Source organism: Manis pentadactyla, chromosome 9 (assembly GCF_030020395.1).
Source record: "Manis pentadactyla isolate mManPen7 chromosome 9, mManPen7.hap1, whole genome shotgun sequence".
NCBI lineage: Eukaryota > Metazoa > Chordata > Mammalia > Pholidota > Manidae > Manis > Manis pentadactyla.
Genome location: NC_080027.1, coordinates 57,931,857 through 57,953,279, shown reverse-complemented (window position 1 = coordinate 57,953,279; position 21,423 = coordinate 57,931,857). Strand labels below are relative to the sequence as shown.

The 21,423-nt window shown below is 39.2% G+C and overlaps 1 protein-coding gene across 7 annotated transcripts in view; it reads left to right on the top strand.

The window, feature by feature from the left end:
* Positions 1-17,207, top strand: part of HPS5 (HPS5 biogenesis of lysosomal organelles complex 2 subunit 2) — a 39,115-nt gene extending 21,908 nt beyond the window's left edge. For 4 of the 7 annotated variants that reach the window (XM_036920130.2, XM_036920129.2, XM_036920133.2 and 1 more), the window contains 11 exons: positions 382-505; positions 1,350-1,499; positions 2,831-2,908; positions 3,184-3,752; positions 5,303-5,423; positions 5,617-5,772; positions 6,269-6,388; positions 10,353-10,466; positions 11,874-11,980; positions 14,134-14,404; positions 16,247-17,206. In XM_036920130.2, the coding sequence (XP_036776025.2) occupies positions 382-505; positions 1,350-1,499; positions 2,831-2,908; positions 3,184-3,752; positions 5,303-5,423; positions 5,617-5,772; positions 6,269-6,388; positions 10,353-10,466; positions 11,874-11,980; positions 14,134-14,404; positions 16,247-16,307 (1,871 nt within the window). In that variant the 3' untranslated portion in view covers positions 16,308-17,206. Of the gene's footprint in view, positions 1-381; positions 506-1,349; positions 1,500-2,830; positions 2,909-3,183; positions 3,753-5,302; positions 5,424-5,616; positions 5,781-6,268; positions 6,389-10,352; positions 10,467-11,873; positions 11,981-14,133; positions 14,405-16,246 lie in introns of those variants that run through there. The other 3 variants (XM_036920137.2, XM_036920136.2, XM_057507454.1) reach the window with 3 other exon arrangements.
* The last annotated feature ends 4,216 nt before the right edge of the window (positions 17,208-21,423 follow it).

Genomic DNA, 21,423 nt, shown 5'->3' with positions numbered 1-21,423 from the left:
ATCCTGGCTAACCAAATTATTTTCCATCAGGAATGAAAACTTAACAACAGTTTTGGGGGCCATTACCTTCACTTACTGATGTTCAATTATTCCTGTGACTGAACTGTTGAGAAGAGATTAATAGAGACTCTAAACTTCCTTTTTACTTACGAGGATTCAGGGTTACTAGGAAAATGAAGGTACCTTCCTAAGTGTTTTGTTGGTGGACCATCCTGTGCATCTTGTACACCTGTGTTCTGCTCATTTGCATCTGGATCAGTTATGATTTTGGCATTGAATCCTTCATTTCCTTTGGTTTATTCATTTCAGAAATTTATTTAAAAACTAAAACTCTTGTGTAATTAGATTTTGTTTCCCCCCACCCCCGATTCCATTCATCAGACAATGTTTCTCATGTTCCAGTGATGTTTGAGACAGATAAGAATGAAACTTTTCTCCCCTTCGGCATTCCATTATCATTTCGTGCTCCATCTCCTCTTGTGTCTCTCCAGGCTGTCAAGGAAAGGTAAACTAATTAGTCTTGTCATTTAATCCAATATTTCTAGCTTTACTTCAGTTGTCATATTAGGTACTTTTGTGCTGAGAATGGAAAGACATGTTAAATGAGAAAAAAGTCTCCAGGGTATTTGTCATATAACCTGTTATATGAAACTGTTCTCATTTCCATCTTGAGGAATTTAGCTCCCTTCTTTGAGTAGCTGGGTGTTTTGAGTTGTTACAAATGTGTCTGTGTTCCCCTCCACTCTCCCCACACACAAAGTAAAAGTTTAAAAATATTGTTTTTTTCCTCATCTCTGATAGGAACAGTTTCCAAATATCATTAGCCATTTCTCAATCCCTCTGCAGTTTGGTCTCAGAATTGGAGACTCTTCAGAAGTCTTGCTAGCTACCTCATGGCCCTAGGATCAACATTTAAGAGAGGCTTGGTGCCCCTGCTTAACTGCTTATGTGGGTCTTAACTGGATACAAAATCTGCTTGTAAAGAAGGATATATTGTGACAAGTTCATGAAGAAATTCTGTTAACTCTCTGTCCAGGAAGGGACAGGTGATCACATGGCCTCCTTTGCCTAATTGACAGAAACATTGCAGACAGCCTGGAGTTTAAGACCCTTCCTTTAGTGCTGAATCAAGACAGTTTAGTAAATGAAGTGAGTCCTTTTACTGTAAATTTTGCATGGGTCATGTGAAATATGTAGCCAGCTAGGGAAGTTGCTCTGAACAGGGTCTTTCTTTTTATTAAGTCCAAGTTGCCAACTAATAGGACCATAGAGACCTCAGGTACTGAATTTTTTATTCTTGGCAGTAATGAGATATTTTTCATATTAGTTGTTTGGTATCTGACTTCCAGTGTTTCTAGCTTTGTGCGTAAAACTACAGAGAAGATTGGCACCCTTCATACAAGCCCTGACCTGAGAGTGAGACCAGAACCCAGGGGTGAGGAGCAGTCATGTGAAGAGGACATGAATCCAGTCACCTGCCCAAAGGAGGAAGATGCTGAGTAAGCCTCTACATCTAAATCTGAGTAAATTCTAGGAGTCAGCTGTTTAACTCTGTCCAGGATGGGGCAGGTGATCACATGGCCTCCTTTCCCTAATTGGCAGAAACACTGCAGACAACCTGGAGTTAAAGACCCTTCCTTTAGTGCTGAATCAAGACAGTTGAATAATTGAAGTGAGTTTTATTGGTGAGAAGAAAGCTCTAGACTGTTCTGTTGGAGAAGATACATGTATGACCTTGTTCATTGTGGGTTCTTTGTATAGCTAATAAAAATTGTGAATACCATAAAGTAAGTACTGGAAAATTACTACATTCACCTGTAGCAAGTCTGTTGAGACAGTTTTAATTTAGCACCTCTTCTGTCTTTCCCCTATACAATCTTTCTCCCCTCCAAATCCTCTCACACTTCTTAGATGTTAGAGAAGGGGCATTAGATTAACAGTAGGCTGACCAAAGATCTAGGCCTTCCCCTGGCTCTGCTTCTGACTAGCATGTGACTTTGGGTAAGACAGTTACTAATGGTTTCTGGAATGTGTGATGAGAGCGCTGGCATTGATGTTGTGTCATGTACCTGCCTCTGATGTGCTGATAGCCTAGGCCTTGTGCAGTACAGTGGTAGCAGAGCTCTTAGTCTGGCACAGTGCACAGTATGTTGTCCATCTGACCTCTGCCTTATCTCATACATTGGTCAGGGGATTAGAGGCAAGCAAGTTCAGCAGTCACCCAGGAACTGAGGGAGAGACCAACAGGCTCAATGTATCTGGATAGTCAGATGAAATAGAAAGTGTGTTATCCTCAGAATAACTTAGTGAATCCATATGTTTATAGGAAAAAAGTATGTGTTGCTATGTTATTTAGGGCAGCCCTAAGTCTGACCTTAGCCCACCTTTCCAGCCTCATTTCCAACCACATCCTTCTAAGCACTCTTTAATTCCAGTTCTGTCAGAGAACTGGGTGTGTATACTCACTACATTTGTTTGTGCTGTGCCTTCCACCTGCAGTATTTCCCCCCATTTTTCCTAATAAATATTACCTCTGAAGGGAAGCCTTCCCTTGATTGCCTAGTTAGAATAATTACTCCTTGTCTTGTGCTTTCATAGCACAATGCTTGCACTGCTCTTCGGCATTTATTTTATTCTTTTATATTCAAGTTAGTTGTTTGCATGCTTTTCTTTCTGATTGTAGCTTACTCATCTTGAGGCCAAAGACCATTTTCTGTACTCATCTACTTGTCTCATGTAACATGTACAATGTCTGCCACTAAGTTGTAAGCACTTAGAAATATTTGTCTAAGAAAACTCTAATCCCCTCTAACTCTTTGCACTTTTCTAGGGGGAGAAAAGAAGTAACTAGTCAGCCTCCAGAAGAAGACAAGTTTCAAGAGCTCAAAATAGCAACAGCAGAAGCAATGTGAGTGTTTATGAATGAGAAAGTTTTACAGTGAAGGGGAATGACTTTTTGAGATCATCGGTAGTGGTCCTGAGACACTGTGGAGCAGAGTAGTCTCATTTGGAATTGAAATTCAAGAATTAGTATAAAGTTAATATTTTCTGTATTGTCACCTTGCTGAGATAATTGTTAGAGTTGAGAAGTAACATTCATTCCATGTTTTATCCATTAGATTTATTTAGCATGCGATAATCTGTTTATGAAATGTAACTTTCATACGTGTCTGTCTTGTGTAGGACCAAGCTACAGGACCCACTGGTTTTGTTTGAACCTAAGTCTCTGAGAATGGTTTTACAGGAGTGGCTTTCACAGTTAGAAGAAACATTTGCTATGAAGGACTTTTCAGGCATTTCAGATACCGGCAACTCATCCATGACATTAAACCAGGATGTGCTATTGTTTGATGCGTCAAAAAAGGAAATGTTAGATGAAGATAATGAAAAAGAAGAAAGGGACTCTTCAGGCCACGAAGAAACTGTTGATCAAACAGCATGTGAACCTGTAAATAGTCTCAGGGAGCTCTTGGATGACTTTTTTCAAGTATGTTCTCCATGCAGCATAGCTAATGGTCTTCAGAAGGAGCTGGCTGAACTGACAACACTGTGTTTAGAATTGAAGGTATTAAGTTTGGAGATCAAAAGCACAAGTGGACATGTGGACCACACTTTGCAGATTGAAATTCTGGCTTGTCAGTTCCTAAAGAAGTATTTTTTTCTCCTGGACTTGAAACGAGCAAAGGAGAGTATCAAGCTTAGTTACACTGATAGTCCTTCTGTTTGGGATACTTTTATTGAAGGATTGAAAGGTAATAATCAGATTGCCTTACCTAAGGTAGAAATTGGTATAGAGGACAATACCATCTTGGCATTTTTGAATTAAAAAACAGACAAGTGGAAAGTCACCTCTCTTCTGGTCAATCTCCATTCTATTTTCCACTCAAGTTAATTTTTAATAGTTCTTTAAACATTGGTTTGATGTGCAAGTTTCTGTTTGATTCCATTGGTTAGAATTCTATCACAAAGCCCCACCCAACTACAAAGGAGACTGGGAAATATAACCTATGCAGGTGTCTAGAAGGAAGAGAATGGATATGGGTGAAGGGCTTGTATGTCTGCCTCAGAGATTTTGGTGGACAGCCACTGGTCTCTACTTCACGTTTGATTAAAGGTTACAGTATTTGTCATCCTCATATGGAAGCCAGCTCTCATGCCCGAGACCATCCATGCCCTTGCTGCTACATAGTCCCATGTTTTTGAAGAGGTGATTCTTCATTCTTTTGAAGAGGTCTTAATTCGAAATTCTGCTTGAATAACATGCCATGTTTCTAATAACTTATTTAGATTTTAAAGGAAACTTTCCATTCATTACCAAACATAAAGTCACAAGTAGAGATACATTTTTATATTATCTGACTTTAAGATCTTCTAGTTTTCGAGAAGCATGAATCTGTAGTTTTGGTACTATTTCAACTCACATTTAGCAGTTCCAAATGTAAGAAATGATTTCAGATTCTTCTGAGTTGAAGTAGACTGTCTTTTATGTAAAACAAGAAAAGGTACTGTTTAGGTGGGTTCAAATGCTTGATGTTATTACACTGTAAATTTGCTGTTTCTGTTTCTATTACTTGGTTATACCCAACCCTGGTCACAGGAAGAGAGCAGAAGAGTCTCCATCAGCCTGAGTGGTGGTTAACTTACTAACAGAGCTGGCTAGAGCAAATATGCTGGGTAATTTGAGACAGTGCAGCTGCTTGAATTTAGGGGGATAAGTTTGACTTAACCCTCACCCAGTCATACTTTAAAAACTCACTTTAGTTCCATATATCATACATTTTTAAACTACAAGTAGGTTTAACCAGATCACCACTCAGTTTATTTACATTGGCTTTAAATAACTTGGCTATTGCCAAAAGTCAAACCTTCTATCAGAGGAAGATTGACTATAGCTGATTTATAACTATAACTTAAAAAAAAACAGGTCAAATATTTTAAATTAAATTGGTTTATGTTGTTTCAAAAGATGGAGTAGGGGCACTGGTTCTAGAAAAAAACTGAAGAACTTGGCATTGATAGGAGGTACATTGCATATACACACACATATGTATTACCCTTTTCAAGGGTAATAGTCACATATATTGGTTATCTCTTCCTTTGTCTTGTTTAAAACTGTGAATATGCTCTGCCTCCCAATGTAATTTTAAGGTTCTTAAAAATAGCTTTGTATCTTGTTCTTTTTTGTCTCTCCATGGAGCCTTGCACACAGTAGGTGCATGACCAACGATTGTTGAATGAATGTGTTCATGAATTGAATATTTACAGCTATGAGACGAAGGGAAAGACGCCCTCTATCTTTCAGAAATGGCAAGTTCCAATCCTACATATATGGAGATGGAAGAAGGAGACCTACCAGCAAGGTTAAAGTTACTGGAAGACTCAGTCCCTTTTGACAGTCCTTTGTTGATTGCTTATGCTACCCGGTAAGTCGTCCTATATATTGTTTATATGAACTAAAGCACATACTTTTTTGTCTTAGTCTCTAAAATTTTACTTGGTTGCATGCTGGCCAGCTTCTTGGTATATTTTTTACTTCTAATGAATGCTTGGATAATGTAACCAAATTACATCATCTCACTGAAGTTGGAGACTAACACATTTTGTTTTTAAATGCAGATTGTATGAGGAGTTTGGGGAATCTGCCCTTCGATCGTTAGTCAGGTTTTACCCATCTGTTTTGCCTTCGGATGTCATGCAACTTTGTCATCGGCATCCTTCTCAGTTTTTGGCCTATTTAGACAGTCTGGTGAAATCAAGGCCTGAAGATCAACGGTGAGAAGGCGAGAAAATTTGCACACTCTCCTTTCTCTTGATATGTCCTTTCTTCTCTTGTATTAGCAGTTGTAGCATTTTTACTATCAATTGTCACAGAGTTGAGGCACCTACTATGGCAGAGGATGGTTTTGGCAGTCAGGTACCGTACTTCACAGTTCACAGCACACACCACAAGATGCACACACTACACTTCTCTTCCCTTCCTCCCTCTCAGAGATTTGCAGATCACCAGTAAAAAGTAAACCCCCACTTAGGGCCTAGGCTAATTCAAATAAGCTTCCTTCTTGTCTATGCTAGTGAGTGGATTTATTGCCACCTTTAAATTGATGATATCCCAGCTTCTTGTGAGTGGATCTCTGTTCCAGCTCTTTGCCTCTTGTTAGTTGAAGCCTCATTTCCAATCTCCACATTGTCCTTGGTTGTTCATCTTCATATTGTATGTTTCCTTTCTTATCATTAAGATTGGTGATTTTTGTCCCCAACTTTCTCTTAGGCCATCCTTCCTTGAGTCCCTTCTACAACCAGAGTCTTTAAGATTGGATTGGCTGCTTTTGGCAGTGTCCCATGATGCTCCCCCAAGCACAAGTACTATGGATGATGAAGGAGACCCCAGGTATAGAAATTTCTTCCTCTGATGTGTCTTTGATGATTTCTCTCAGAAAAATGTATACCCATGCAAAATTTTGCACATGATTTTGGAGAATTAAACTGACCAACCCCTCCCCGCCACAAAAGCTCTTTCATGGACCTACACTGGGAGCCCTAGACAATTAAATCCAGTTAAAGAAAGAAAATTGTGTGTGTTTGTGTGTTTTTCTTCCTAGAAATTTCTAGTTATAAACTGATTTAGTATTAAAAAAAGAAGTCATAAAAAATAGGCACTGATACTTGTATATTAAAGTATCATTGATATATAAGCTTATGAAGGTTTCACATGAACAACATTGTGGTTTCAACATTCACCCAATTATCAGGTCCTCAGCCCCCCATTGCAGTCACTGTCTTATCAGTAAGACGCTAAATAGTCACTACCTGTCTTCTCTGTGCTGTATTGCCTTCCCGGTGACCTACCTGTATTGTGATTGTGGATTATAGTCCCCTTAATCCCCTTCTCCCTCCCCACCCACCCACCCTCCCCAACTCCTCCCCTTTGGTAACCAAAGGTGAGTCTGCTGCTATTTTGTTCCTTCAGTTTTACTTTGTTTTTATAGTCCACAAATGAGTGAAGTCATTTGGTGTCTTTGTCCACCTGTCTTATTTCACTGAGATAATTCCCTCTAGCTCCATCCATGTTGTTTCAAGTGTTAGGATTTCTTTCTTTTTAATAGCTGAATAATATTCCATTTTGTATATCTACCACATCTTTGTCCATTCATCTACTGATGGGCACTTGGGTTGCTTCTATATCTGGGCTATTGTACATACTGCTGCAGTAAACATAGGGGTGCATATGTCTTTTTGAATCAGGAATGTTGTTTTCTTCTGGTAAATTCCTAGGAATAGAATTACTGGGTCAAATGGTATTTCTATTTTTAGATTTTTGAGGAACCTCCATATTGCTTTCCACAATGGTTGAACTAATTTACATTCCCACCAACAGCATGGAAGGGTTCCCCTTTCTCTGCATCTTCGCCAGCATTTGTTGTTTCTTGTCTTTTGGATGTTTTTCCATCCTAACTGGTGTGAGGTGATATCTCATTGTAGTTTTTTATTTGCATATTCCTGATGATTAGCGACGTGGAACATTTCTTCATGTGCCTATTGGCCATCCAGATTTCTTTGGAGAAGTTTCTGTTAGATCCTCTGCCCATTTTTTAATTGGGTTATTTGCTTTTTGGGTATTGAGGCATGTGAGTTCTTGATATATTTTGAATGTTAGCCCCTTTTTGGATAGGTCATTTATGAATATATTCTCCCATACTGTAGGATGCCTTTTTGTTCTGCACATGGTGTCCATTGCTGTACAGAAGGCTTTTAGTTTGATGTAGTCCCATTTGTTCATTTTTTATTTTGTTTCCCTTGCTCAAGAAGATGTGTTCAGGGAAAAGTTGCTCATGTGTATATTCAAGAAACTTTTGCCTATGTTTTCTTCTAGAAGTTTATGGTTTCATGACTTACATTCAGGTCTTTGATCCATTTTGAGTTTACTTTTGTGTATGGAGTTAGACATGAAGCTGTCCAGTTTTGCCAACACCAGTTATTGAAAAGGCTCTCTTTTCCCCATTGTATATTCATGACTCCTTTATCATATATTAATTGGGCATAAAAGTATGGGTTTATATCTGGTCTCTCTATTCTGTTCCATTGATCTATGGGTCTATTCTGTGCCAGTACCAAATTGTTTTGATTACTGTGACTTTGTAGTAGAGCTTGAAGGTAGGGAGTGTAATCTTCCCAGACTTGTTCTTCCTTCTTAGGATTGATTTGGCTATCTGGGGTCTTGTGGTTCCATGTGAATTTTACAACTATTTGTTCCAGTTCACTGAAGAATGCTGTTGGTATTTTGATAAGGATTGCATTGAATCTGTAAATTACTTTGGGTAGCATGGCCATTTTGACAATATTAATTCTTCCTATCTAGGCGCATGGGATGTATTTCCATTTATTGGTGTCTTCTTTCATTTTTCTCATGAGTGTCTTGTAGTTCTCAGAGTATAGGTCTTTTACCTCCTTGATTAAGTTTATTCCTAGGTATTTTATTCTTTTTGATGCAATTGTAAATGGAGTTGTTTTCCTGATTTCTCTTTCTGTTAATTCGTTGTTGGTATATAGAAATGTAACAGATTTCTGTGTATTAATTTTGTATCCTGAAACTTTGCTGAATTCAGTAATTTTAATAGTTTTTTGGTGGCGTATTTAGGGTTTTTTATGTATAATATCATGTCTGTAAATAGTGACACTTTAACTTCTTTCTTACCAATTTGGATGCCTTTTATTTATTTGTGTTGTCTGATTGCTGTGGCTACGACCTCTAATACTATGTTGAATAGAAGTGGTGAGAGTGGCCATCCTTGTCTTGTTCCCTATCTTATAGGAAAAGCTTTCAGCTTTTCACGGTTAAGTGTGATGTTGGCTGTGGGTTTGTCATATATGGCCTTTATTATGTTGAAGTATTTACCCTCTATACACATTTTGTTGAAGTTTTTATCATGAATGAATGTTGAATTTTGTCAAATGCTTTTTCAGCATCTGTTGAGATGATCATGTGATTTTTGTCCTTTTGTTAAGGTGGTGTATGATGTTGATAGGTTTGAAAATATTGTACCATCCTTGTGACCCTGGAATAAATCCCACTTGGTTATGATGGATGATCTTTTTGATGTAGTTTTAATTCAGTTTGCTAATATTTTTTTGAGTAGTTTTTGCATCTATGTTCATCAGGGATATTGGTCTGTAATTTTCTTTTTTTGTGGTGTCTTTGTCTGGTTTTGGTATTAGAGTGATACTGGTCTCATAGAATGAGTTCAGAAGTATTCTCTTTTCTTCTACTTTTTGGAATACTTTAAGGAGGATGGGTATTAGCTCTTCTTTAAATGTTTGATTAAATTCAGTGGTGACGCCATCCGGTCCAGGGATTTTGTTCTTAGGTAGTTTTTAGATTACCAGTTCAATTTCATTGCTGGTAACTGGTCTGTTCAGATTTTCTGTTTCTTCCTGTGTCAGCCTTGGAAGGTTGTATTTTTCTAGAAAGTTGTCCATTTTTTCTTATCCAATTTGTTGGTATATAATGTGTCTTAGTATTCTCCAATAATTCTTTGTATTTCTGTGGTGTCCATTGTGATTTTTCCTTTAACACTTCTGATTCTGTTTATGTGTGTACACTCTCTTTTTTCTTGATAAGTCTGGCTAGGGGTTTGTCTATTTTGTTTATTTTCTTAAAGAGCCAGCTCCTGGTTTCATTGATTCTTTCCATTGTTTTATTCTTCTCGATTTTATTTATTTATGCTCTGATCTTTATTATGTCCCTACTTCTACTGACTCAGGGCCTCATTTGCTCTTCTTTTTCTAGTTTCATTAATTGTGCGTTTAGACTGTTCATTTGGGATTGTTCTTGTTTCTTGAGGTAAGCCTGTATTGCTATATACTTTCCTCTTAGAACTACCTTCAGTGTATCCCACATGTTTTGGGCTGTTGAGTTGTTGTTTTACTTTGTCTTCATATATTGCTTGGTCTCTGTTTTAATTTGGTCATTGACTCACTCATTATTTAGGAGCATATTGTTAAGCCCTTCAGGAGAACCTTTTTAAAAGCCCCCACAGATGCCTATCTTACATGCCTAGACAAAAGATCTAGAAGAATATTCAGTGGCTGTCTGTGAGTAATGGTGTTATAGGCTTCTATCTTCTGCATTCGATTACCTAAAATTTCTAATTAAAAAAAATAAACAGTTTATTTGTATATTTTGTTATATAACAGGAAAAACAGCTATTTCTAATTTTTTAAAAGTCAAGTGGAAATTTTGAAAAATATAACAATAAAACAAATATAATTAAACTCTTCCTACCTATTAGAAGACTAATAAGCCTTTTGTAGAGTTTATTTCCTGTCTATTCTACTGAGAGTTTCTCATTTCACAGGCCTCATTCACACTTGTTTTCCTGGGGATACAGTCAGCTGATCCTTCATCTGATTAAACTACCTGCAGATTTTACAACCAAAGAGAAAATGACTGACATTTGTAGGTCTCATGGGTAAGTGAGAATTTTCTTAGAAGCTGAGGTTAAGATTAGAATTATTTCAGTTAATAATTTCTTAGTTAAGGGCCTGAAATGATACTCCATATCATTTCAGAATTTTCTTCACAAGAGAAAAGTACCTTGTGTTTTAAGTGATAGTAAAGAACTTTTTCCTTTTAAATTTTGTGCATATTTTTCTTTGTGTAAAAGACACTGGCCCTTACTAATTACTCTCTACCCCTTATGTTTTATTGCTAGCCCCTGTTCTAGGCATGTAGATGGTATTTAAGCACTGGACTGTGTGATAGGAGCTGTAATTGACACAGGGTTCCTGAGAAGGGAGAGGTCAAAATGGGTTCAGTAGAATTGCTGGTGAGGGATTCAGGGAGTAGATGAGACTTTGGAGGTAAGCCCTGAAGGCAGCACAGGGTCTCTATTTATAAAGGAGCTAGGAAGAGGGCAGGTTAGGTAAGAGAAACAGCAAGAGCAAGGACATGGAAAACCAATACTGCTTTTTATTATTATCACATTAGTCAAGTATTGATTGCCTGGTGATGTTATATTATGGTTCCACCTGAATTATAATCTTTTGGAGATAGGGACCTGTGTCTTCCTTTTCCCTCAGAAAGCCTAATTCATATAGTGGTAAATACTTGATATATAATTGTTCACTGACAATGAGTGATGTGACTAGTCAGGTAATAGGTTATGAGCTCATATAGGATCATTAGAAGAATTTAGTTAACAGTAGAGACGCTTTTAGACTTTTTCTGTGAAAATGATGTGACAAAATGGAGCTTTCTGAGGTCATTTCTGGTGTCATACAGAAGAGGGTTGGAGACAGGAAAGCCAGCTAGGAAGCTGTTGGAGTAAATCAGATGTGAGTGAATGGATGATTAGTAGGGCAGCAGGAGAAACACATCCAAGGAACATTTCAAAGAGAAATGCAGTGGGGCTTAAAGATATCTTATGTAGCAAAAGAAGGAGGGGAAGAGTCAAGGAGAACTTCCATAGTTTACCTATTCAGGAAAGAAATATGCTAATTTTATACTGAATCTTAAAGCTTATAAAGTATAGAAGTATAAGTCTATAATTGGTGCCTGGCTTCAAATGTCACTATATGTGTATTTTTTCTTTTCCCTTTTTTAAAAAAATGCTTTAGATCAGAGCTGTCTAATAGAAATTTCTGTGATAATGGAAGTATTCTAGTACACTGTCTGGTGTGGTAACCACTAGCCATATGTGGCTATTGACAACTTGAAATATGGATTGGTTAACTGAAGAACTGACTTTCTAATTTTATTTACTTTTAATTAACTTAAATTTGAATAGCCATGTGTGTCTAGTATCTACTATATGGACAGCACAGCTCCAGATAAATTCACTCTTTTATTTCTTTCTTCAACTTTGGTCTCTTTGAAGTTTCTGGTCTGGATATCTTACTCTCTGTTTGGAGCTGGAGAGAAGAAGAGAGGCCTTCACTAACATTGTGTATCTGAATGATATGAGCCTGATGGAAGGGGACAATGGTAAGTAAATCCCAATTGGGTACTCTGTTTTAGCATTTTAGAAGTCACTCTAGACTTTCAGTAAAGAAATTTGGTGAATATTTTGATGATCATATATGTGATCTAGTTGGCTGTCAAATTTGTGTTTGTGGTTTTTTTTTATCTGTACCACTTGGTATATTATAAAATCATAATTAGGAATACACTATAGGCCACTTTTCTATTTAATAAATACCTACTGTATGTTATGGTCTATCCTAGGTGCTTTTCTGTATATTGTTCAAATTTGTTAACAACCTTTTGGGATAGTTCCTATTACTTCTCTTTTACAGAAGTTTTAACTGGGGCCCAAAGTCATACAACTGGTGGAGCTGGTGTTCAGACCCAGGCCTGACTGTCTCTGAAGCTTATGCTCAGGTTCTTTTATCTGCATTGTGTTGCCTTTTACACAGCCAAAAGCTAGAGATCATTAAGATGAGCTAAAAGTGGAGAAGCAGCCAGCTTTCCCTAAGCTGTCACAGATATTTAGATATTTTTTAAAAATACTAATTCTCATCAATCCAACACAGATAAAATGGCAGTTAGAAGGCCAGGACTTTGACACACTGATAACTTCAGTTGGAGAGTCCACATTGTACTTGGAGAGATGATCTTCACCTGTTTTGTAGTGCTGCTTTATTCATCTCAGTGCGGGAGTGCCCACAGCATCACAGGGCCTTCATCCAGAGGTGTGATCTACAGCTTTTTTCAACCCTGTTGGTATAGGAGAGAGAAAGTTAGAATAGAGTGAAGAAGACAGTTGACTGGCAAGGGTTAGTTTCAGATGTCACAACTATTGCAAAAATTACTAAGATCGTATTTGTTCCAGAAATTTTAAAAAGGGGCCAGGTGGTTCTGTAGGACTAGAACTATGGACATGCATTCACTTCTGAAAAACAACCAGGACAGGTAAGATAGAAATGGTTTATATTTTTAAAGTTATAACGCAATGTTTGTTACAGAAAAAAATTGAAAATTTAGAAAGCATAAAGAAAATAAATATGACCTAAAATCCTCTCTGCTCAGAGAAAAGTACTCTTAATGTTTGTTTATGTAATAAATAGCTATTTTTACTCTTAGTTTATTAAATGGTGTCTTGACACTTCTCTTTCCTCATAACTCATATTAATCCCTCTCCGAGGCACAATGATTTTACCGTCAAATATCCCATATCTGTCTACCTTCTTTTGCTCCACCATCACCATTCTTGTTCTCTCCTGCCCAGACCACTGCAGTAACTTCATAGTTGGTCATCTGGACTCCATTCTTGCCCATCTTTAGTCCATTTTCCTTACAGCAATCAGAATATGTTCTTTTAAACAAAAATTGGATTATGTAGCTCTCCTCCTTGAAACCCCTCATATTGAACAGAGAATAAAATCCTGATCCTTAAACTAGTCTGTTAAAGCCTGGCCCTGTCCTCTCATTCTCACTGCTCATACCTGCCTTTGTGCAGTAGTTTTTTTGAGTTCCTTGAATTCAAGTTCTTTCTGTGTCAAATCTTCCTCCATGTTTCCTTTGTTAGAAATCCAGGATCCTTCACCCTCTATTCCTGATGCCCCCACCCCCACCCCCTGCCCAGATTTGCCCCTAAGTGAGCCACGTGTGCATGTTCTCTAAGCTTGTCTCATCTTTCACTCTCTGCTTAAATGTAACTTCCTCACAGAACCCTTCTCAGAGCTTCCCCCCAAAACCTGCTCTTCTCTGCAGTGGTTCCTTGATCTTATTTTTTATAGCACTCAGCACAGTGTATAAGTACAGGTGTATTTGCATCTTTGTGTAAGTCGTGTGTCCTTTACTAGACTGTAAGCTCCACGAGAGGGCAGGGATCATTGTGTCTGAGCTGTCCCTCGGTGCGTGTCCAGGGTCTACATAGAACATGCACTGGGTAATTACTTACTGAGTGAGTGAATGAAGGAATTTTGAAGCTAATTTTGTGGCTTCTCCTTTTGAACTTTTATTCAAAAAGTGTTCAGAACACAACTTTGTGTTAGGGTGATCAGATTATGTTCTTTAATATTTTCATGTTTTGGTATTAAATGTTTTCACAAATGGTTTTGACCATCTCTTATACGTAGGCATAGTGCTAAGAGCAGTCAGAGCCAACATTTCTGTGTTTCTGTGTGTATATATAGGTTGGATCCCAGAGACTATGGAGGAATGGAAGCTTCTCCTGCATCTGATACAGAACAAGAGCACAAAGCCATTCCTCCACAAGTCACCAAATGGGAACTTCAGTGATGGACCTTCCCCTATCAATGTGGAGAATGTGGCACTCCTGTTAGCTAAGGCCATGGGTCCAGATCGGGCCTGGTCACTGCTACAGGAATGTGGTTTGACCCTTGAGCTTTCAGAGAGGTTTACAAGAACCTGTGATATCTTAAGGATTGCTGAGAAAAGGCAGAGGTAATAATACCTGTCTGTCTCGCCCTTGTCATGCCCTGCCCATAGGTGTTAGGGGAATGCAGAACCCCACAGATTTTCAGAGGTTGGTGGGATTGTAGGGCTCATCCTTTCTGAATGCCTCAGTAATAGATGTGAGGACTGAGACAGGCTCATCTTCATCTGTTGATTAAAGTGATTAAGAGAAGAGGCTAAGGTAATATTTTGTTCACAGTCATGACCAAGACACTGGATTAATGTGAATTCCCAAATCTGATGTGTACTCATATTTTTTAACAATATTGTTGGTATAAGATGCCTGTCTCAGGTTTGGTGTTTTTTGTCTGTTTGTTTTAATTGTGAAGTACAGATAACACAAAATTTACCATCTTAACTATTTTTAAGTGTTTGGTTCAGCAGTGTGAATGATATATCCATATAATTGTACAGCCAATTTCCAGAACTTTTTCATCCTACAAAACTGAAACTGTACTCATTAAACAATAACTCCATTTCCCCCTCCACTTAGCCCCTGGAAGCCACCATTCTATATCCTCTCTCTCTGATTTTGACTATAGCAGCCCCGCTTGTCCATGGGGGATCCATTCCAGGATCCCTAGTGGATGCCCGAAACTGGATAGTACCAAACTCTACAGTGTTTTCCTATACATACATATCTGTGATAAAGCTTAACTTATAAAGTAGGCACAGTAAGAGATTAATAACAATGACTAGTAATAAAATAGAAGAATCATAATAATATACTAAATAAAAGATAAGCGAATATGTTTTCTCTCTCAAAATAACGTATTTTTCTGTACTCACTCTTCTAGTGATGATGTAAGGTAGTAAAATGCCTATGTGATGAGATGAAGGGAGGTGAATGATGGGTTGTATATGATGTTAGGCTACTATTGACCTCCTGACAACATGTCAGAAGGAGGATCCTCTGCTTCCAAACTGCAATTGACCTTGGGTAACAGACCTTGGAAAGCGAAACCAAGGATAAGGGGGCACTACTGTATACTAAGTACCTCATATGAGTAGAATCATACAGTTTGTCTTTTTGTGACTGGTTTATCTCAAGGTTCGTCTGTGTTAGAGCATGTGTCAGAATCTCCTTCTCTTTTAAGACTGAATAGTCTTAAAGACTGTTGTGCATGTATAAAAACAATTGTGCGTGTATACCACATTTTGTTAATCCAGTCATCCATCAGTTGTGGATAATGCTGCTGTGAACATGGGTGTGCGCATGTCTCTTTGAGAGACTGTGTGCAGTTCTTTCAGGTTTATACCCAGAAGTGGAATTACTGGAGCATATGGTAATTCTATTTTAACTTTTTGAGAAATTGCTATACTGTTTTCCATAGAAGTTATACCATTTTACAATCCCACCAACCGTACACAAAGGTTCCAATTTCTTCACATCTGTGCCAACACTAGTTATTTTCTATTTTTGATAGTAGCCATCCCGGTGGGTACAAGGTGATATCTCATGGTGGTTTTTACTTGCATTTCCCTAATGATTAGTGATGTTGAGCATCTTTTCATATACTTGTTAACCATTTGTATATCCTCTTTGGAGACATACCAATTTGAGTGTTTTTGCCCATTTTAAAATATCATTACTTTTTTGTAATCATGTGAGTTCTTTATGTATTATAGATATTAACCCTTTATCAGATATATGATTGAAATCTTTTCTCTTATAGAATAGGGTGCCTTTTTACTCTGTTGATTATGTCTTTTGATGCACAGAATCAGCCTGCTTTTTGAGGCCTCTAATTCTTTGTGGGTTTTTAAGTTTTTTATGAAGAATGAACAATGAGAATTAAATTTGCTTATTTCTTTCCTTTGGGATTTCAGAGCCTTGATACAAAGCATGCTTGAGAAATGTGATCGGTTTCTCTGGTCCCAGCAGACCTAGTAGAAGAAGATTCAGCAGGATGTCATGGCATTTTGAGAAAAGTGGAATTATGTTCCTGAACCTCGTGAACACATTTGTTTTTGAAGAAAAGGCACCATCTGAGAACCCTGCCACCTTATTAGGAGTACTTCTGTCAGTGTCTGTAACCTCCACATCTGTGGCTTTATCTGTAACTGGTGTTTCTCAACCAGAGTTGAATTTTGAAAGGAATCAGTCCTTGTTTGCTGAGATGAAATGCTCTGAAATCAGAATGTGAGTGTGTACAGCTATGCAGTCCTTACTTTGAACTACAGTATTATTTGCTCCTTGGTAACAGACACAGGGCATTATTTTCCGGTTGTGACTCCCATATAGGGAGCAGAAGTTTCTCATCCTGGTCACATAATTATCAGGTGTTGAATTATTTTTATATCTTCTCTGAGACAGTTGAGAAATTACTGAAAAATACCTGGTAAAATGGAATTAATACATAAAATAAGTACAGCACTGAAGATTCAAATTAGATATTTAAATGAAATGGCCCCATATTTAAATTGGGCTAATTTAAAATATACTTTTTCCAGTATTTGACATTTTCAAATCTGAACCTGTATATAATTGAACTGATTCATTACTGTAGATGTTTTATCTCTAATCTGTTCTAAACAGAATGGCCCAAAGGAATCATGCACTTTTAAAAATTACTTTTTAAAAGCCATAATAAAGAAAGGCTGAGTACTAATAAAGACTGCAAAAAATATTTATATTACTGAAACTACTAGATTGCCATTTGTCAGGCTCCTGTATATTTATTTACATAGCATGTTACATTAATAATAAGTGTAATATCTGATTAAAATTTTCATTTGAGTAGAATATATAGATAAGAGGTTTGTTGTGAGTAATTTACAGGAAGATGTGGGGTAAACTCAGTGTGAAATAAGAAAAGCCTTGGATTGATTGAATGCTTTACTTCTTTTTTCATTTATAACACAGCTAGAGAACTACAGACAGAAATCTCTATCATATTTCCATTTGACATTTGGATATGATGTTACCAGATGTGTTTAAGAGAGTGTCAGGAAAGGAGGCTTTAGAAAGCATCTTAGAATTTTGTGAGGTGTGGAAAACCTAACAGTTCTGGTCAGCAATGGATGGTGGGGGTGGGGGTGTGGAGCGGGGGTGGTGGCATGGGTGTGGTGTGTCCCTGGAACAAGCAATTCTCCGACAGCATCTGGGTATCCAGTAATTGAGTTCATTCTGACTCTACCCAGAGATAGCATCAGCTCCCACAGGCTCAGGGCTCCGTTCCACAGGACTGCCTTCCACCTCAGACATCCGTCCAAAGTCCAGATGGTTACCTGTGCTTCTGGCCAACTGGCTAGAAATCAGAGGTTCCCACGACTCCTGTCCTTGGATTCAATTAATTTGCTAGAGCGGCCTACAGAACTCAGAGAAACATTTTACTGACTAGACTACCAGTTTATTATAAAAGGATATAGTATAACTCAGGAACAGCCAGATGGGAAGAGATGCATAGTGCAAGGTATGGAGAAAGGGCAAGGGGCTCCCATGCCCCCTCCGAGCTCTACTCTTCCCTGAATCACCACGTGTTCACCAGCCTGGAAGCTCTCTGAACCCATTCCTTTTGTGTTTTTATGGAGGCATCATTGCATAGGCATGACTTATAAGTGGTTGGCCACTGGTTACTGAGCCCCACCTCCAGCCTGTCTCGCCTCCCTGAGGTCAGGGGGTGGGGCTGAAAGGTCCAACCCTCTCATCACATGGTTGTCTCCACGGGCAATCAGTCCTCATTCCTGGTTGCTCTGGAAGTCACCTCATTAACACAACAAAAAGACACCTTTGTGGGTCTCATAGTTTAGGAAATCACAAAGGTTCTAGGAGCTCCGTGCCAGAAGTGGGGGACGAAGACCAAATATCTATTTCTTACTACAAATCACAATATACACCTTCCCACTAACAGCAGGTTCTGGCTGTGTTGGATCATGTTGAGTGTGAGTCTGCTCTGAGCCCCTTCACTGCTCGTCAGCTACTGTCATCACAAGGGACTGACTACCCAGAGAGGACCGAGAGGGCCTCTCTGAGGGAGATGGCCTCAACCGGCACAACTGTGCAGTGGTTTCCCAGCAGATCTTACCAGAGCACATTACAGCGATCCTTGTTTGCCAAAAGGATACAGAAAAATGTCTAGCATAAAAAAGTAATAAAAGTCACATCATCTGAATTTATTTTCCAAAGTAAACCAAGCAATAAAACAATAATTTCCTTTAGTTAAACTTTTAATTATGAACGGTTACTTGGGTATTAGGTAGCGTTTTCAAATACACTTGTATCTTTCACTTGCCTAAAAATGATAGACAGACTGTGATTCACTTTTCCTCTGGTGTCTAGACCTGACCGCTGGCTCACAGGGCTGCAGGGTGGCATGAGAGTGGCTGAGAGCGTGGGCTCTGAGGCAGACTGTCTAGCCAGTGCCCACCTGCTGAAATCCCACCAAGGTTCTGTCCCTGCAGGTTCTACACGTCAACATTTTTTTTTTTAACTTGTGATAAAATACAGATGTAAGATTTATAACCTTAACCATTTTGTGTCAAAATAAGGGACTGAAATCTCCCATTGTGCCAGAAGCAGCACCTTTAGAGAAAGGTCAGAGCTAAAACCAACTTTACCCACCCATTCATTTAGAAGAAATCTGGATACTATTACATTTCCTGTATTATGCTATGGAATTCCAACACAGTGCTGCTGTGCAGAGATCAGGAGTCTGGGGTTTCCAGTCCACCCCGGTCTGGTGGATCAAATACAAACCACAAGAGAGGCCTGGAAAATTCTTACTTGGTAGTTCTTTCCAGAGAGTTCAGAAAAATACTTACTGGCCCCACTGTGTCCTAAAAACTGAATGTTTTCCCAGTTGAGGTTTTCCCATCTTGCCCAGGTAAAACATCATTCCAGATGGTGACTCTGAATTAATCTGAGTATTAAGTTGATAAATTCCTCTAGTGCTCTAGGCACTATTCATATCTAATGTTAGTATGCAAAGCCTGGGTTTAGTGACATGGCATCAGCATTTTTAACCCCTGGATACATAGCTTTTCCTAGTAAATAAAATGCCTTTCTTCAGCACATGAGGCCTGTGCAGTTGTGCAGAGCCCCATGCTCAGCGGAGCCCTGTGCTTGGTTTAATGCCCTGCTTTTATCATATTGGAATTTGTAATAATAAACAGTGGTCCCCCACGTGTTTATTTTGCATTGGTACCCACACATCACATAACCGGTCCTGGCTGCCACAGTAGATCTGAGGTGAAGCCAGAGATTTGCACTTCCGACAGGATCCCAAGTGATGGATGCTTCTGGTCCTCAGACCACCCTTTGGGTATAGCAAGGTTCCGTCTGAAGTGTGGGAGAGCAGCAACTTGGAAGGACTCTGAGTATGGAGCCGAGGCCCCTGGTAGCTGAATTACTTGCCATGACCTGTTAGTGAGACATAAATGTCTATATTATTCCTTAAGCTACCGTATTTTTGTTATAGCAGTTTAGCCTTACCCTACCTCAAGGAAGGGAAGGACAGCAAGTCTCACAGCTTGTTCTGTTTTCAGTTTATTTAGGCTTAAGTAATTTTGGAGAAAGGACTCTGTGAGGTGTGCTTGGGAACTTGGCTCCAACTGGGTCAAACGCAAGCTCACACGCTCTGGTGTCCTTCCTCCAGTGCTAGTGGGTGCTGACGGGAATGGCCTCTAGGATCTGGGGGACTGGAGATTGAGTTTGAAGTTAGAGGGGAGAAGACTGTTAAGATTTCCAGCCCACACTAGGCAATGTGGCCCATTCTTACCTGAGTTTGGTTTTCAAGTTTGGAGCCAAAGCCTAGCTAACAAAAGTTGCTGGTCATTGACCTCAGAACTTACATCTCCACTGGGGACCTTGTAGCTCACATGTTCCTTGGATCCCCTGACCGTAATGGCCGTCATATTACCCTAACTTTACCCCCAGTTCTAATAAAGCTGTAAGAAAACAAAAACAAGGTGCTTTAAACAAAATACTATGTCTTACACAGCAGATGTAGTCTTTCTGCTAGGATGCCACCAGGTCCCTGAACCTGTTCAAGTGCTACTACATTCCCAGTGACCTAAGGAGTATCCCAATCACATCCCCTGGGGCTGCATCTGTGTGAGATCACAGGGTTCATGGCTGGTTCATAAAGTGGGAATAAAGATGAAAGAAACTAATGTGAAAGCCATACTTTGGGTAGAATAAAAGGGAACTAGTTAGAAATGATATCAGGATAGGGGATAGTGTTGGGGAGGTCAAGATACCAGTTGCTGGAATTTCTGTACTAGGCTTCCTAAAGTCTAATGGAAAGAGGCCACTGAGGGACAAGGCTTGGAGGCAGGGGACAGGACGTAACTGATTGGGCAGTGAAAAGGTGACACAGGCCTGAGAACAAAATCACCCAGGAGGCCTTGGCACGAACAGGGTAAAAAGTGGTAGAAGGTGTGAGGCATCTGACCTGTGTTTTGTGGACATCAAAGGAGAGAGCCTGTGTGGAATGCCCAGTCAGGCAGTCAGGAGACAGAAACCAGGCAGTAATTTAAAGAGGAAGGATATAACATAAGTAATCATTAAATAGCAACAGTACATTCACTATTAAGAGGTTAAATATAGAGGAAGGAATAAATTTGGGAAAGGGCCTCACAAGACTGAGATTTAGATCTTGCTGGAAAGTGTGTGGCTGTGATCCACTGGATGCTAGAAAACATTTGCTGGGTGCCACAAAGTTGACAAGCAAGAAACCCCCATTGAGATGACCAAAAAAAACTTGCTGGAAAGCTATTGTGGGGCACAGCTGAACTCATTTGGGATGTGGCTGGGTTCCTGCAGGGTGCAGGATACTCTTGACTCCCTGGAAAACCAGCTGCTGAAGGCCGGGTGCTGGGAAATCTAGTTGGGATGCTCACAGAAGTTTTCCAGAAGCTGCCCTGGCCTTGGGATAGCACTGAAACTCCCTGGGGTAAGTGCTTCTGGGTGTCCTGCACCTGAGAAGACTACCACAAGACCTGGACAAAAGGAAAGCACACAGGCCTTGGAAGAGAGGGCTTTATTCCTGCTCCCTCCACCAGCG